Genomic DNA, 17978 nt, shown 5'->3' on the forward strand with positions numbered 1-17978 from the left:
GGATAAAAGAACTAGAATCCATAATAAAAGAATACAACTCTGAAAAAAAAAAGAAAGAAAGAAAGAAGAAAACCCCAGACATATTGAAAAAAACGTAACAAAACTTGCAGGAATGGAAGTCATTAAATTCTTTAAGAAACAGATGGGTTAAACAGCAAATTTGACACAGGAAAAGAAATAAATGGTAAATTGGAAAACATACCAAAGAAATTATCCAGAATGCAGCATGCAAGATAAAATGATTTTAAAAATATGAAACAGAAGTTAAGAGACGTAGCGGATATAAAAAGAAGGTCCAATATATTTCTAGTAAGAGTTCCAAAAAGTAAAGGGATAATACTTGAGAATTTTCCAAAATTGAAGAGAGACATGAGTCCTCAGAGTAAGAAAGCACTCCAAATCCTGAATATGGTATTTAAAAATAAATCCATACTTAGATACACTGTAGTGAAATTACAGAACACCAAATTTAAAAACAAAATAATAAAAACAACCAGAGGGGAAAAACCTGATTGCTTAAAAGGAACAACAAATGAGACCAAGAAAACATGTCTTATTTGCTAAACCAGAAGTCAGAAGATAATGGATACATAATAATGTAAAAAAGCTGTTCATATTCAACAAACAATTCTATACTCAACTAAACTATCATTCAAGAGTGAGACCAGACAAAAATGACTGAAGACACAAAAAGATATAAACACATTTAGCATGCTTTATATAAAGGACATTTATAGAACCCTGTATCCAAAAAGGAGAGACGACATTCTTTTCAAGCACACGTTGAATATTTACATAAATAGGATCACTTATTGAGTCACAAGTCTCAATTTGTAATAAAGAATAAACATAATGAATAAATAAAATTGGAAATCAGTAATAAAAAAATACCCAAACTCTATCTCATTCCCTTCAAACTATTATTTTGTAACAAAGATACTTAACAAAATTTTAGAAAATAAAATAATATATAATTATGACAAGGGAGAACTTATCCTACAAATTTAAGTCAGATTAACATTTGAAAATCAATCAATATAATTGTTAACAGGCCAAAACAGAAAAATCCTATGAGCCTGTCAATAGATGCAGAAAAAAAAATTAATAAAATCCAACATCCATTTCTAATTTAAACTCTAAACAAACTACAAATAGAAGGTAACTTCCTCATCCTGACAAAGGACTTTTACAAAAATGTACAGCTAATATTGTACTTAATGGTGAAAGGCTGAATGCTTTCCCTAAAAAATAAGGCAAAAATGTCCATTGTCACAACATCAATTCAATTATAGTAGAGGTCTTAGTCAGTGCAGAAAGACAAGAAGTAGAAATAAAAACGTATCCACATTAGAAAGGAAGAAGTAAAAATGTCTTTAATCCCAGAAGACATGATCATCTGTGTAGGAAATCCTAGGGAATCTACAAAAAAGCTACTAGAACTGACATAAGTGAGTTTAGCAAGGTTGCAAGATATAAAATCAATATACAAAAACCAATTTTATTTCTGCATAAAAGTAACAAACAATTAGAAATTAAAAATTTTAAATATACCATTTGCAGAATCGTGAAAAATATGAACTACTTAGGAATAAATCTGACAAAACATGGGCAAGATGTATACTAAACACTACAAAACATTCCTTAGAGATATTATAGACAAACTGATTAAAGAGATAGACCTTGTTCATGGGTTGGAAGACTCAATATTGCTTTAGATGTCAATTCTCCCCAAACTGATTTACAGATTCAAAGTTATCCCAATCAAAATCCTAACAGGATGTTTTTTTAGAAAATGGCAAACTGATTCTAAAATTCATATGGGAATGCAATGGACCTGTAATACAACTTTGAAAATGGAGAATAAAGTTGCAGGATTTACCCTAAATGATTTTAAGATTTATAATAAAGCTACAGTAATCACAACAGTTTGACCCTGGTACAAAGGCAGATAAACATAAATGGAAGAGAGCAGCGAATCCAGAACTAGATCCACACATAATGGTCAATTTGGGAAAATATCTAAATACCCTTCAATATAACTGGTTAACTAAATTGGGATTTTTTTAAAAAATTATGGTACATCTACCTATGAAAAATATGCAGCTGATAAAAAAATGAGGTAGACCTTTACACACTGACATACAAGAGCAATATATACAGTATAGCACTTACATTTAAAAAACAAAAAGTGTGGGGTGTGCGTATGTCTGTGTGTTTTAAAAGTCTAGAAGCAATTTACTAGTTACTCACTCTTGGGATTGGGAGTAAGGGTAAAAGATGACATGTATACATAAGTTTTAATGACTTGATATTTTAAAAAGTGAGATATACTTCACACTCTCCTTACAGGATGGGAGAGTGTCAGCCACAGCCAGCAGGTACGTAAAGGCAGCTGGCACGAAGCCTGGCACACAGCTGGTGATAACAAATGAGTTTCCTTCCTTCTATTCACCTTTTTTTTTTTTTTTAACATCGCTGTAGCCATTTATTTATTGAGTATGTGTATATTAAGGTGTTACTATACTGATTACATTCCTCATGTGGCTTTTAATTTAAAAATGTATCCAAAAAAGCAAAAACAACACAGATATATACGAAGTTAAAAACAGAGAGAAAAAGAAGATAGAGATTATTAGATATGGCAAAGGTGGCTCCCAGGGTGGATATTGGACACAAAACAGAAACCATTATCCTACCAACACAACCATGAGTCCTCAACACCTGTAATACTGTGTACAGTGCTGATGGATTCACTACAAGAAAGATGTCATGAAACTGGAGAAGGTTCAAAGAAACGCAGCTAAAAAGATCGAGACAACAGGGAGCCTGCCATGTGAGGAGAAGCTAAAAGGATTACAATTCTTCAGTGGAGATGAGTAAGGCTACACGTGCAGGCATTTTGAAGTATGGCCAACACATTAAATGGATGGGTAAAAACAGGATAATTACACCTTGCACACAAATTGCACAATACCAACATAAGAGAGGACCCACACACACACACACCTCAAAGACGTCTGGGACTAGTTTGGGACAAGCATAGGGAAAGCCCATGCTATAGCAGGAAATAAACTAATGGCACTCACTTTAGGGAAACAGCTTGAAGACAGAGCTCTGTGCATGCGATGAGGAGGGAAACAGAGCAGACGTGCCAAACAGAGAAAACAGCATCACCAAGAGAGGAAGAGAATATATCCTCAAAAGGACAGAGACACAGCAGCTGCCGCGACTTTTAGCTTCCCCACCTCAGCCAGTCTATTGCCTCACCTGTTTCCCTGAGATAACCTGAGTAAGTCTGTGCTCCTCCCAATCCAGAGCTCAAACTGAAACTGAAAATATGAACGAATCCACCACTATGAACCTATTCCTGAAAAGATTACCCAAAGTCAGGTATGGGCCGCCGAAGAAGATGAAACCCTTGCCAGTCTGCGCAGCCTCACATAAACCTCTTTAGCACCAGCATCCATTTTGGACATGCTGAGGAGGCCTCAATATTATCATTCTCAACATCAATCTGCAAGGAGTGACAACACCTCCTGAGTGTGTCCAAATCAGATGCTGGTGCCAGCAGCAACTGGGCCCCTGAGTAGAAGTGCTGAACCCCTCGTAGGGACCACCAAGTCGGCCCATGCTCAGGCCAAAGCATCAGGCAGCCCAGCACAGGAATGGCCCATTGCTGTTCCCAACTCCATGCAGGGCGGGCTTCGGAAGCTGGCTGATTAAAGCTGATCTCCAGTGTCAGGCTCCCTCCACCTGACAGGCCCCGTCAGTGGGCCACCCCCGTGCTAACTTACCATGGTTTCCACTCCTCAGGCAGTGAGGCCACAATGCCCTCCCGCGCAAGCCACAGCAGTTCCGGTTCCTTGATGGGATCAATACCAATCTCTCTGGCAAACTGAAGAATTTCTGCAAAGACAGCCAGGAGGGTAGAAAAGTAAGAGGGGTGGAGAAGTAGATGAAAGGAAAAAGAATCACAATCAACCTGTGAAATAATAAAAAATACATGTGTTGGTCTCTGCCACCAGTTGCTGTTAATATTTGGTCTTTGACCCCAGTTCCTGAAAGAGCTTCTAAAACCCTTGTGATTTCCTAAGTAGTAGGAACATTTTTCTTCCAATGAGGTGACTCTTCGTGGATTCCTACAGGGCTGCTGGATGACGGTTGGTCACCAGAAAGACCAGGCCATGATTAGAAGCTTGGAACTTTCAGGCTCACCCCCGCCTCCATTCTCCAGACAGGGAAGAGGGGCTAGAAAATGAGTTAGTTGATCAGGTCTACATGATGATGCCTCCAGAAAAATCCCTAAACTATGGCGTGTGCAGAGCTTGCAGGTTGGTGAACACATCCACATCCCTGTACTCGAACTCCACGGGGACAGAAGTGCCTGCACTTGGGACCCTCCCTCTCAGACCTTATCCCATGGATCTCTTCATCTGAATGTTCACCTTTACTTTTTTTCTCCTCCCCTCCACTCCGATTCAAGTGTTGTTTCTCAATCTAGTTGTGGAAGACGCAGTTCCCTGGCCCACGCTGGTATTATGAGCCTTGCGCTCCACCTGGCAGAGGCAGTCGGAAGCACGGCAGCCTCACGGCAGCCCAGCTCCAGGTGGAGGCGCTGTTCACAATCTTGGCTGTAGAGGGCGCAGCCCACTGGCCCATGTGGGAATCGAACCAGTCACTTCATCGTTAGGAGCACAGCGCTCCAACCACCTGAGCCATTGGGTCAGCCTCACCTATATTCTTTATCATGTCCTTTATTATATAATAAGCTGGTAAATATAAGTGTTTTCCTGAGTTCTATCACTTGTTCTAGCAAATTATCGAAACTGAGGATGGCACCGTGGGAACTATGGTGTACAGCTGGTTAGTCAGAAGCACCAGGGACAGCCTGGGACTTGAGACTGGCCTCTGACGTGTGGGCAGTCTTGTAGAACTGAGCCCTTAGCTTGTGGGATCTAAGGCTAACTCCATGTAGATAATGTCAGAACTGAATTGAAGTGTAGGACATCCAGCTGGTGTCGCAGAATTGGTCGATGTGGGAAGAAAATCCATACATCTGGTTTCAGAATCACTGAGTGTGAGGGTAAAGGAAAAACAGGGTTTCTTCCCAAACAACTGTTCTATTCTGCCTTACTTTCCAAATTTTCTTCAGTGAGCAGGGATTACTTCTATATAATAATTTTCTTAGGGGCCAGCCCGGTGGCTCAGGCAGTTGGAGCTCCGTGCTCCTAACTCCGAAGGCTGCCGGTTCGATTCCCACATGGGCCAGTGGGCTGTCAACCACAAGGTTGCCAGTTCAACTACTCGAGTCCCACAAGGGATGGTGGGCTCTGCCCCCTGCAACTAAGATTGAACACGGCACCTTGAGCTGAGCTGCCTCCCGGATGGCTCAGTTGGTTGGAGCGCGTCCTCTGAACCACAGGGTTGCCGGTTTCGACTCCCGCAAGGGATGGTGCGCTGTGCCCCCTGCAACTAGCAACAGCAACTGGACCTGGAACTGAGCTGCGCCCTCTACAACCTTTGCAACTAAGACTGAAAGGACAACTTGAAGCTGAACAGCACCCTCCACAACTAAGATTGAAAGGACAACTTGACTTGGAAAAAAAGGCCTGGAAGTACACACTGTTCCCCAATAAAGTCCTGTTCCCCTTCCCCAATAAAATCTTTTAAAAAATAATAATTTTCTTAAATTACAGTTATAAATGGTATACCTGAATCAAGGCATGCCACTGCTGTACTCCAAGAATGAAATCTGAAGATAAAGGCCAAAATAAATCGGACCAAGACTTCAGTGTGGCAGGGGCCTCTGGAAGAATCCCAGCAGCCACAGCTAGGGCCATTGTGAACGAGGGCAGCCTTACCAGGACACAAGCTCTCCCAAGATCTGCAAAATCTTAGTGCAAAGGGTGTCATTCAATCAACAAGCATGCACTGAACAATTACCAAAGACGAGTACAAAGCAGGTGATAGGTGCTATCAGGGAGCGGTGCATTGTGCCATAGGAGCAGAGAGAACACAGTGACTTACTCTGTCAGAGCTGAGAAAGTGAGATGATACTCAGGCAGTATCTTTCCCACTCGCTGAACCCTCTCTTCCATGAAGAGAGTTGTTTCTTTTTCAATTTTGCTATATATTATTATGGGACTCTAATACTTTTGTTGTACTCTTTTGGAATCAAGCATTCAGAAGTGCTCTTTTGCCAGAGATATGGAGGAAAAGAAAGATATGTAAACTGAGTTAAGACCTATCTCACCTAGAAGAAAAAAGATAGGTGCAGAGCCCCGAGGAGTAACAAAATAAATTCCCAAGGGGCATGGATGCTTAAGCTGATAACAACCCGGGCCAGAGAAGCACCAACAACATGGGTCACCTCAGTGGAGAGTTTGGAGGTTGACATTGACATACCTGTGGACTAGGAAAGGAAAACCACTTTTTCAAAGGACCAGCTGGAATTTGGCTAGCCAGGGACGAATTTATTAATTGATTTCACAAATATTTTTGGAATGCCTCCTATTTACCAGTCATTATGTGCCATGAATGAGAGAGAAATGGTCTCTGTCCTTATAAGCTTACATTCTAGCAAAAGAAACAGCCAGTGAAGAAGTAAACAGAAAAATATACAAAGAATTGAAGCTTCTAATAAACATAATCAAGGAAGTAAATGAGGTATGAAATAGAGAACGTCAAGGTGGAGGAGGCACTCCTTTAGAAAGAGTCAAGGAAAACTTCTCAGAATGGTGACACAACTAAAACCTGTAGGAGGAAACGAGCCAGCCATGCACAGCAATGAGGAAAGAGCATTCAAGCAGAAGAGCAGGTGCAAAGGGCCTGTGGCAAGCAGTAGGTTGGCCCATCTGGGGACTGTCAGAAAGGCCAAGTGACTGGCAGAGTGAGCAAGGGAGAGAGTGGCACTGGATGAGCCAGGCCAGGTGTCAGGGCGAGGTCATGCAGAGCCCTGCACATCCCACTAAGGGTATTATGCTGAGTATAAGAGAAGATTTTAATCATCAAAGCCCTGATGTGATCTGCTTTACACTGTAAGAAGAGCGTTCTTGTGCTAAGTGGAGCAGACTGGAGACGGGCAGGAGTATAAGCAGGGAGGCTAAGTAGGAAGCCAGTAAGCGTCCAGAAGAGAAAATGGTGGTTTGAGCTTAGGGTGTCTAAACTTGGACTGAGCAGAAGACAGTTTTTATAAAGATCCTTAAAAAAAATTAGAACCCATTTATAACAGCAATCAAAAAGATAAAATATTTAAGAAACTGAGCAAGAAATGTACAAAGCCTATATGAAAAAAACTTTAAGTCACTCTTAAGAAACAAAAAACAGACACAAACAGAAAGGAATACAACGTTCTTGCCTAGGAAGACTTAACTTCATAAAGCTGTCACTCCCCTCTAGGCTCATTCATAAATTTAACACAATTTTTTCCAAGACACTAACAGCCCCCACATACAGAGCCCTCCCTAGAACTGGACAGCGTGATTCTGAAGTTCCTGGGGAGATAAAACGAACAAGATAACCAAGAAAACTTTGAAGAAAACAGCAATGGGGCACTTCAGTCCTACTAAATACTAGTATTATTGAGCCTCAGGAATTAAGAGTATGGCACTGGCATTATGAATAGACAATCCTACGGAAGAGAAAGTACACCCAAATGTACACAGGCAGCCCCCCATTCAGTGGGGGAAAGGTGAGCTATTCCATGAATGGTTGGGGACAAACCTAGAGGAAAACATGAGAGAAGTGTTCATCCTTGGAGTAGGGCAGGCTTTACTAACTATGATACAAAATTCAGAGGCTATGTGAAAATGGACTGATAAATTTAAAATGAAAATATACAATTTCGCCCAGCTGAGAATTTCCTGATGACTCTTGTCTCCATCAGGAACCTGGTCACCTGCCTACAACTCTGAGCCTTCAAGCTGGATTCTGACAGCACAGAGCGGGAAACCACAGCACCACTGTTTTGACCTGAAAGTGGGCTTGGAAGAGCTGGTGCAAAATGCCATCTTCTGCTGCATCTTGGCCACCTGGCTGGCTGTGGGAAACTTCCTCAATGGCTCCCAGAGCAGTAGCTTTGAGCTGAGCTACCTGGAGAAGGTGGGAGAGGTGGCGGACACAGAGCGCCGGCAGTCACTGCTGCACCATCTCGCTCCTTGGTGCTCCAGACTCGGCCTGTTTCCTCCAACCTGTACTCAGAAATCCCCTCCCTGACCCGTAATGCCAAGGTGGGCTTTGAGCAGCTGACTGAGAAGCTGGGCAGCTGAGGAGAGTCTGCGGAGCTTGGCCAAGCATGAGCTGGCCCCAGCCCTGCGAGCCCGCCTCACCCACTTCCTGGCGCAGTGTGCCCACCGCGTTGCCACGCTGTGGATCGTGCATCGCCGTGGCTGCAACAGGTTCCATGCCTTCCTGCTGTACCTGGGGTACACAGCACAGGCAGCCCATGAAGTGCACAACATGCAGGTCTGCCATAGGCTGCGGGAGTTTGCCCGGGAGTATCGGACTTGCCGGGAATGGGTGCTGCAACAGCAGCAGAAGCGGGCCACATACGGTGAGCACAGCAAGACCTGGGGCCGCATGATCACTGAGACAGAGAAATGCTCAGGGGTGGCTGGCGAGCCCTCAGCAACCCATCCATCCCAGTGGCCAGCGGTGGTGATGCAGACAGTCACGCCAGCACGAAGAGTCTGCTGACCAGAGGACACCACACTCAGCCGCCGCAGCAAAAGTCTGGTCCAGAGCACCCCCCCAGTCATGCCCAGAGCAGTGGGGCCCTCCACGGCATCCCCAGAAGAACCCCCAGGCTCCAGTTTACCCAGTGACACTTCAGAGGAGATCACGGACCTGCTGTGTAGTCCTCGTGCCTTAATAACCCGAGAGGGACCTTGCAGAGCAGGCGCGGAGAGGACCTGGTGCAGGGCCGGGACGGAGCAAGGGCCCTGCCTGGTGCTGTGACGGTGCTGCCTCCAGGAAACCTACGTGGGCCCCTGCCTGCATGCATGGGCCTGAAGAGCGAGTGAGGAGGGACCAGAGCAGAATTCTGGGCAGATTCTCAACTCTGAGGCCACTCTGTGCCCAGTGGCCAGTGCCTTGAGCAGTATTAGCTGCGTGTACGTGCATGCGTGCCTGTGTGTGTTTGTGTATGTGTGTGTGCATGTATGAGTTTCCTGAACACATGGAGTATAATAAAGTTTTCTTAGCCAATCAAAAAAAAAAAAGAAAATGAAAAATTTCTGCATGGTAAACAAACAAAATCCTATGCTGTAAGCAAAATCTGGGGTTTAATGTTGGATCCATGGAAACCTGAGGGTGCAAGAGTTCTTCCCCGCTCCCTAACAGGCCCACAAACCCTCGGAATTATAAGCAAAATTTGTGTGTCCAGCTCTGTAACTCATGAGAATTTCAAAAGAACCTTCACCCTACAAAATAGCATAGTGCTTCAAAGTGCATGCCCTAGAGTAAGAACATCTGGGGATGAACCTTAGCAGACCTGTGTGGCTGGAGGGAAGTTAACCTTTCTGTGCCTTGGTTTCCTCATATGTAAAATGGGGATAATAATAGTACCTAACTCATGACTTGCTATAAAGGTTGAAAACGAAATACAGTTACATATAGAGTTCTTACTGCAGACAATGGCACATAGTAGCACTGAATAAATTTTGTTATTATTGCTATTAATAACGTTGTTTTTTAAAAAACGGCTTTAGTTTGTTCTTAAGAAACTGGGTTTCCCCTGGCCTCAATACACACTGTATTTCCTAATACCCCCTACTATACTTTCATTTAAAATTAATCATGCGGTCAGCACACTTCTGTAAATGGCCAAACAGTAAATATTTTAGGTTTAATATTTTAGGTTTTGTGGGTCATATAGTTTCTGTGACAACTACTTAACACTGCCCTTGTAGCATGAAAGTTGCCATAGACAACACATGAATAAGCATGGCTGTTGTCTGATAAAACTTTATTTACAAAAACAAGCAACAGGCCAGGTTAGGCCCATGGGCAATAGTTTACCAACCCTGATCTAACCCAACTATAACAAGCAGCTCTATGCATGTACCATACTTTGCATTGGAAGAACACAAATAAATCAGAGATAATTCCTGCCCTCAAAGAACTAGTACAATATACCCCAGGCCTCTTACCTTGCTCACTGGGGATGTAATTCTCATCATAATCTTCCTCCAGAACTAGTTGGTCTCCTATACGGATGGGTCTCCCGGCCATGACTGGTCTGGGCTCGAACGCCTAGATCCCAGAGACCCCCCACCCACCCAGAAAGAAAATCAGTGACCCAGCTTAGAAAAGGAAAAGTCGGAGCTGGGTCATGGAGCCCCTGGGTCAGAACAGACCTGCAAGCCAGCTTAGCCAGGGATATTCCAGATGCCAGGGAAAGTGGCGGGTAAGTGCAACCACTCAGAACTCAGGCCTTACAGGCTCTGTGCCCTGGAAAGTTCCCTGAGACACATCTCCCAAAGGCCTACTGAACATTCAGTAGACCACAAAAGATCTGAAAACCCAGCTCTCTCAGAGTTTAGACTTCCTCTCCCCCTCAAATGGGAGGAAGAATTAACAGTGTAGGACCCCTACTTAGAAAACCCTAGTGACCGAAACAACTAGCGGCTCCCTGCCCCCGCTGCCCATATACCAACATACCCCAGTGTGGTCACACTGTCTTCATACATGTCCCTATCTGCATGTCCCTGTTTACATTTAACAGCACCCCCAGGGAGTTTACCCTTTAGTGGAGGTAGCACATACACAACCTCAACAGTAGTACAGAGCAGAAGGGAAAAGCATCCTGCTCTGAGAGTACTGAGAGAAATAACATATTCCCACTGAAAGGATGAAGAAAGGCTTTGTCAAGGAGCTGGATACTGAAGGCTGGTAAGAGTTCCGAGAGTGGAGACAGCTATTCTAGGCAGAGGGGACATCACGTGCAGACAATGTCCTGGATACCAGCATGCATGGCAGGGACTGCGGTGGAAAGCCAGGTCAGGGTCTGGTCTTGCAGAGCCTTGCAGCCTTGTACAATACCATGCTAAGGAGCCTCGACTCTGCCCTGTAGCAAAGGGGGATCACTGAGGGCTTTAGTGAAAGAAAATGACACAGAGTGACCTTTCTTTTAAGATGAAAACTCTGACAGGAGTGGCATGGCTGGATTGAAGAAAAGAGACTGGTGTCAGGAAAACCGCTGAGGAGGCTGCCATCCAGGTGAAAGATGATGAGGGTTTAAAGTAGGGCAGAAGCAGTGGAAATGGAAAAGAAGGGACAGACATGAGGGACGTTGTGATGTTAGGTTTAACAAGACTGGGACATGGGGGTAGAAAGGAGTCCACCTTGCATTCAAGGTTTCTAGCCCCAGGGATGGGCAGTACCAAATTCTTCAACTGACAAGCTGGTGCAGTTCTAGAATTGCTCCTCCCTTCCAATCCCTACTCCTGCAACTACCCCAGGACCCCCAGGTAACGCCAACCCTCCCCTTTGGCAGCCCCCGTGCTGAAGCCCGATGATACAGAGACAAGTCACCCTGTAAAGTGGCTGCCATAGACTGCTCTGCTCAGAGTACGACCCCCAACTAAGGAGGCATCAGCCACCCCCGTGTGACAACAGGGTCCGGAGGAGCAGGTCCTGACCTCTCCTGTAGCCACCTCTTCAGAAGCTGTCACTATTCCACCTGGAACGGTGAGCATGACACAGCCCTCCGAAAGTAGGGCAAGTGAGCAGAAAGAACTTGTCATCAAAAGGAGGTCGGGACATGGCCTGCAATGACTGCTCAGGAAGTGGCCAGATCTGATGACTCTGAATCTGTTCCAAGATTCCTAGAGAGGGACCCTGATAAACGGCAAAGGATCTATGAGAGACCACTACCATGGTCCTCTCTGCAGCCTGACAGCAGGGAGAAGGGAAGGGAGGTGTCCTGCCTTAGGACTCACAAGACATGGTTCCCTTTGTCAGTCCAATGGACCCAAGGGAGCCACGCTTTGCTGCCTCTCATTTCCATCATGACACCTCCAAGCAGTAACGTGGAGCAGTGCCTCAGTAAGAAAGGCTAAAGTAAAAGGCAGTCCTCTCTGCAGTACATAAGCCCAAATGGGAATCTGCTCCCTACCCTAAGAACCCATAACCCCCTGTGGACATACTGCTCAAGCTCTGCACACACAGTCAGAGATTAGTAAGGGTACCAACTCCAAAAAAGCAGAGAAGAGCCAGGACCTAGGGCAGTAGATGTGGCCCACTGCCTCATGGCGTAAGGAGTCCCTGGCATCTTCAGTCCTCTTAGTTGGGGAGGAGATGTAAAGAGAAGGGGCAGGGATCCCTGGGAAGGGAGGACTCAGTATCGGCCTGAACATCAGGCTGGACATTGTTCAATCCAACAGGCAGAGAGCTATACAAGGCCTTGTATCTACTATCTCAGAGAGTCTGAGAAATTCTGCATTTGAGACACGCTGCCTATCTCCAGAATAGCCTATCTCCAAAAGCAGGGGGCAGGCAGTATCTGTCCTCGTTAGGTATATACAAAATTACCTATGTTTAACTATTTAAAGGTTAGGAAGAACCTGGAAAATCTGAACTCATGGATCACTCAAATGTCAAACAAACCTTCTGCCAGAAAAAAAAAAACACCTAAAATATGGGTGGGCTATATTCTACCTTCTTTCCTCGCCTTGCCTGCCTTCAGAAAAGATGTGGGATAGGACAGTGCCAAAAGGCAGGATTGTAGGACTCAGGAAGGTGTGGGAAGAGAAACCATATTTGCTTAATGGCTACTAGAGCTCACCTCCTCATTTGAGCACTATGTATTGAGCTAGGTTTATTTATTTGGGGGGCACTAGAGATGCACTGGTGATTAAAAACAGATTCTGCTGCTAATCCCCTGGGGCTACAGTCTAGTGAGGGAGGGGGACAACCAGTCACAGATAAATGTGTAATTATACATGAGGTTAAGAGCTCTGGAAGAAATGAGCTTGACTGAGATGAAGCCTATGCTGAAGGATGAGTAGGTATCCACCCGACAAAGAGGAAGAGATGTTCTAACAGACGCAGTAGCGCGCAAAGGCACTTCAACAGGAAGAAGCTGGGACAATAATCTCTACCTAGCGGAGAGGACGAGGTGAGATGATGTGTCTAAAGCAAGAGGAAGCACGGCTGAAGATGATGCTGGGGAGGTGGGTGGAAGGCAGGTCATGCCCAGAGCGCCGTCTTTAAAATAAGAGAGCTGAAAGCCAGGAAAAGGGTTTTTCTAGATAGACATTTTAATAAGATCTATCTGGCAGCCACTGGGAATACGGACTGCAATGGAGGCCAGATTAGAAGGAAGAAAACCAACGAGATTCGGTAGGAAACCGTGAGCTAGTCTAAGTGAGAGATAATGATAACTTTGGGTACAGTGATAACAGACGAGAAGATATCTAAGGAAGCAGCCCTGAGATCTGCTGTGGCAAATACATAGCACATGTCCTAACATTTACCGCCAAGCCTGAAACCTTGAGGGACATCACTGGTCAATTATAGCACCCTAGACATGGCTTCAAAATTATATTCCATGTACCTAGCACTTACCAACAGATCAGATGAAACCAGAAGAGATCTACTTGTCACCAAGCCTGAAACCCTCTATGAGCCATAACAATTGTAGGGAAGGGATCATCCAATTGCATTTATCCACCTCCTGCCAATCCCAGAAACACCTCCTCCTGGAAGCCCTCCCTGGCTCACCTTAGCCTCTCCCATCCACGCATAACCTCCTCAGCAGTGAAAGCAGTTTTCATGTGTTCATAGGCATATGACTCTTAATATTTCTTTTTTCATGAGAATGTGTTCCAACTCTCCTGTTAAACCACAAACGTATGAGGGCCATGACTCCTCCCTGCTCTGCATTTTCTGACCAAGCCCAACATAAGGTATGTAAACTAGAGGAGCTCTGTCTCTGCTATAAACCACTAACATACACCAAAGAATCTCAAGAGCCAGAAAAGCCCAGAAGAGCTTTGATCTAAAGCCCCTCGCATGCCAAATGTTTCCTCTCTATGCTTTAAATAACAGACAGTGTAGTGGCCAAAGTACCAGCTTTGGGGCTCAAAACACCTGGATTCAAATCCCAGCTCTCTCGCTTACCAGTTGTATGACCTTAGGCAAATTAGGCAAGGTCCTTCACCTCTCTATTCCTCGTGTGTATAATGGAAACAATCGTGATAGTCTCCATCAAAAGGTTCTCTGAGGATGAAATAAGATCCTTCTCATAAAGTACCTACCACAGTCCCTGGTACACAACACATGTTAGACTAATGTAGCAGTATTACTGATGTTATTGCCGCACTTAGACAATTCTTAACTATGGAAAGGTCTTTCCCACAGTAAGCCAAAAATCAATTTCTAAGAAATTTCCTCCCATTTGCCTGTTCTGCCCTCTGGAGCTACAGAGAGAACCCAATGCTTCTCTACTCCAAGCTAAGTATTCCCTTCCATTCAATATATGCCACTGTTCCCCAACCCCTCAATATTGCCGTTACCTTCCTGAAAACACTGGTTTGTCAGCATAGCCAGAATGTTCGATACATCTGAACACTAATAGAGCATTTACACACATATTCATAATTAGAGTCCCCTGCATATTTATTTCTTCCTCCCTGCTTGAACAATTATAAAAGGTCATGGAGAAGGGAGGGAGATTTATTAGAGAAGGGTTTAGGGAGAAGGTGGAAGACATTAGAGTTGATTATGTAGTAGTAATGAGCACAGGTTTTAGAGCATTCTTGGCTTTCATCCCCACTCCACCACCTCCCTGCTGGGCAAGCTGCCTCAGAGTCCTCATCTGCAAAATGAGGGAAATAATATCCATCGCAAAGGGTTGTGAGAGTTATGATTCAATACATGTAAAATACTTAAAACAAAGTAAAATCTCAATAAATATCAGTTGCTGTTATTACTATTCACATTTGTAAAGGGCTTATTCTACATTGTTCAGAGGACAAATCCAGTACCAGGGAATATAAGTTAAGACATTCAGACATTCAGTAAGCAGTTATTGCACACCTACCATGGGTCAAGCACTGTGCTAACTGTTAGGGCTACAAAGGTGATGACACACGGGCTTGAACTCCAGCTCAGCCTAGTCAGAAGGCCAAACACGTAAACACGTGATTATATGTTGAGCACATTAAGGGAAGTAACAGAAAATACAACAAGACACAGAAGTAAAAGCAACTAATCTTACTTTGGAAGATCAGGGAAAGCATCACAGAGTAGAGGACCACTGAGACGATTCTTGAAGGATACGCAGTAGTTCACCCGGATAAGGGAGGAAGGGAACTTGAGGCAGAAGAAACAGCATACACAAAGGCAAAGAGGGAGGAAAGACTATGGTGGGTGCAGAGAATTGATTCTGACAACAAAAGCTTATATTCACTGAACACTTCCTATGTTCCAAGAATTGTACTAATGCTTTAGACACATCATCTCACCCCATCCTCTCACCTAGGTAGAGAGTATTATCCCCAATTTTCAAATAAGGAAACTGAGGGTCGGCAAAGTTAAAAAACATTTTTGCCCACGGTTTGTTAGTAAATGATACAGCAGAACCTGCACACACCCACATCTACGTGACTCCAAAGCCTGAGCTCTAACCACTCTGACATGACCAGAGTGTGAGGGACAATGGGAGGGGTAGCAAAAGAGAGATCTACAGTGGAAGGCAAGGAGCTTATTACAAAGGGCTGCAGCCTGTACGTGGTGAGCAGCCATCAAGGGATTTCACATAAGTATGACAGCTGAGCTGTGTTAGAACTAATCAGAGGGCAAGAACAGAGGCAGAGGGATCACTTAGGAAATTATCCTAAAAGCACAGGCAAGAAATTATGAACTAAACTAGTGGCTGTGAGCATGGAAAGGAAGAACTACATTCTATAGGTATTAGGTGCAGAACAGGACCTGATGTCTACAGCAAGTGAGAGAGAGGGAGGAGGAAATCAGAGCACTTTAGCCAGTATCCTGTTCATTGTTACCTGTTCATTTCTACGCCTTGCCCGATAGCCCCACCTAGTATACTGCTGAGAATATAGGAAATACCCAACAAATGTTTGCAGTACATATTGGATGAATGAGTTCCAGGTGCAGACTTGACTAAGTGAATGGTGAAGTCCTTCACTAAGACAGGAACTACAGATCTGGGGAGGCCAGGAAGGTCGGAGAAGCGTGCAGTTGGGGATGATCAGTAAGCAGGTCTGAGCTCGGGAAAAGTCTAGCTGGACTGCAGTTTGGGGAGTCACCTTTAAATAGTTGGCAACTGAACCTCGGGGTGAAATCACGCAGAGCTGGCCTTGAGGAGTAGAAGGGCGGGGCCTCCAGACGCGGCTGAGGAGGGCTTTGTTAAAACAACCAGGAGAGAGGGATCTTGGAAGCCAAGTGAGGACAGCGAAACCAGGTGAAGGCTGATTTTAATCAATGCGAGAAGAGTTAAAAATAAAACCAAAAACTTCCTAATTTTCCCTGCTGCCCAAGAGACGGCAAAGGGTCTGGCTAACCCCAAATTCAGACCTGGGGAAAGCTTCCCTACACGAGAGGTATTCAAGCAAGGTTCGAAGGCCAGGCCTTACCCACTAAGAATAGGGCAATTAAACGAGCGGACGAGCAAGAGGACGTTGCCCAGTGCCCGCGCTCACTCCCTCGCCAGCACCGGGCCCAGGGCCCTTTCTACTACTCAGATTTTTGAATAGATGCACACTAGTCCGGCCGCTCCTCTTCCACTTCTCTCAGTTCCCTCCCACGCTCGTGCATACCCCGCTCGTAGGCACCCAAGAGTGCCTCGACTCTCCCGCTTCCCTCCTTTCCCTGCCGCCCAACCCCTCCCTCGAGGACGTCCTCACCTGTCCCCAACCCCGGGAGACTCTGGGCGAAGGCTCTCGTCTCAGCGAAGCTTCCTCAGCACCACCCCAGCTCCCCGCTTCTAGGGACGCCGGGGTGTTGCCCTGCAGAGGCCAACAACCACTTCCGGAGAGGGTACCAACCTAGCAACTGAGTGTCCCGCCTCTACCCAGAGTCAATAGGTCGCTAAATGAGAGCTCTGTGATTGGATTGGTTAGCAATTCCGTGAGATCACGGAGGCGTTCTGCACGTTTCCCGTTGCACGATGGGAGCTGTAGTCCAAGATGGTGAATGGGGTTCCGCAAGAGGTTAAAAGAGAGCTCTGAATTTAGAAATGAGGGGAATTTCTTCTCTGGCAGGCAGGAAAGAGACACAGTATTTATAGTAACGTGAATTAACTAAGACAATTTCTTGCTCACCATTTTTCAGTAGTGTGAATAATATCAGATGAATAATACACTAATCATCAATCATCAGCCCATTGAGCCTTTAATAAACCAAAGAAATGTGAATGTAAGGTAACGGAGACCCCTCAAAAAAAAAAAAAAAAAACAGGCTCCCCTTACTCTAATTAAATCAATGAGCACCTGATCAGAAGTCAAAAGACTAGTTTCTACTCTCCATCTATTCATCAGGGCGCAGGGCTCAGTTTGCATGTCTGTAAAATGGGGATAATAATATTTGTCATAACTATTTCAAAGAGTCTCTTTAAGAAGAATAAAAGTGACACAATGTGTAACCCCTCCACGCACCCTGTCTGGCAGAAGTGTTGCTACTAATTAATATAATTCCTAGTACCTTTAGTTTTGCTTACACAGAGGGCAAATCTTCCTTTCTCTCATACATTCTCAACCTCCTGGAGAAATTAAGAGTGGCAAAGACATCTCTGGCGTTTACATCAGTGGGAAAAGTGAGGAATAGGAAAGGAGAGATGTTACTAGGTAAAAAGCAGAAAGGAGCAACTGGAGAAGCTCCTGATAAGTTCCATTGTGGAGATGGATCTGGGTCGTACTAACTCTTAAAACTAGTCCCAGAACCACTCAGGGCTGATCCCAGAATGAGCAAACCAGATTGCTCTTCCTATAGATCCCAAACCAGATATCCAGAGTAGT

General features: G+C 44.7%; 1 protein-coding gene across 14 annotated transcripts in view; it reads right to left on the reverse strand.

The window, feature by feature from the left end:
- CEP164 (centrosomal protein 164) overlaps positions 1 to 16994 on the reverse strand; it is a 90787-nt gene extending 73793 nt beyond the window's left edge. For 3 of the 14 annotated variants that reach the window (XM_074335419.1, XM_074335420.1, XM_074335418.1), the window contains exons 1-3: positions 6028 to 6154; positions 5712 to 5893; positions 3795 to 3906 (exon numbers count right to left, since the gene is read on the reverse strand). In XM_074335419.1, the coding sequence (XP_074191520.1) occupies positions 3795 to 3906; positions 5712 to 5893; positions 6028 to 6098 (365 nt within the window). In that variant the 5' untranslated portion in view covers positions 6099 to 6154. Of the gene's footprint in view, positions 1 to 3794; positions 3907 to 5711; positions 5894 to 6027; positions 6160 to 10148; positions 10252 to 15220; positions 15316 to 16271; positions 16434 to 16868 lie in introns of those variants that run through there. The other 11 variants (XM_074335429.1, XM_074335421.1, XM_074335426.1 and 8 more) reach the window with 9 other exon arrangements.
- Positions 16995 to 17978: the final 984 nt, after the last annotated feature.

This window comes from Rhinolophus sinicus, linkage group LG06, assembly GCF_036562045.2.
Source record: "Rhinolophus sinicus isolate RSC01 linkage group LG06, ASM3656204v1, whole genome shotgun sequence".
Taxonomy (NCBI): Eukaryota; Metazoa; Chordata; class Mammalia; order Chiroptera; family Rhinolophidae; genus Rhinolophus; species Rhinolophus sinicus.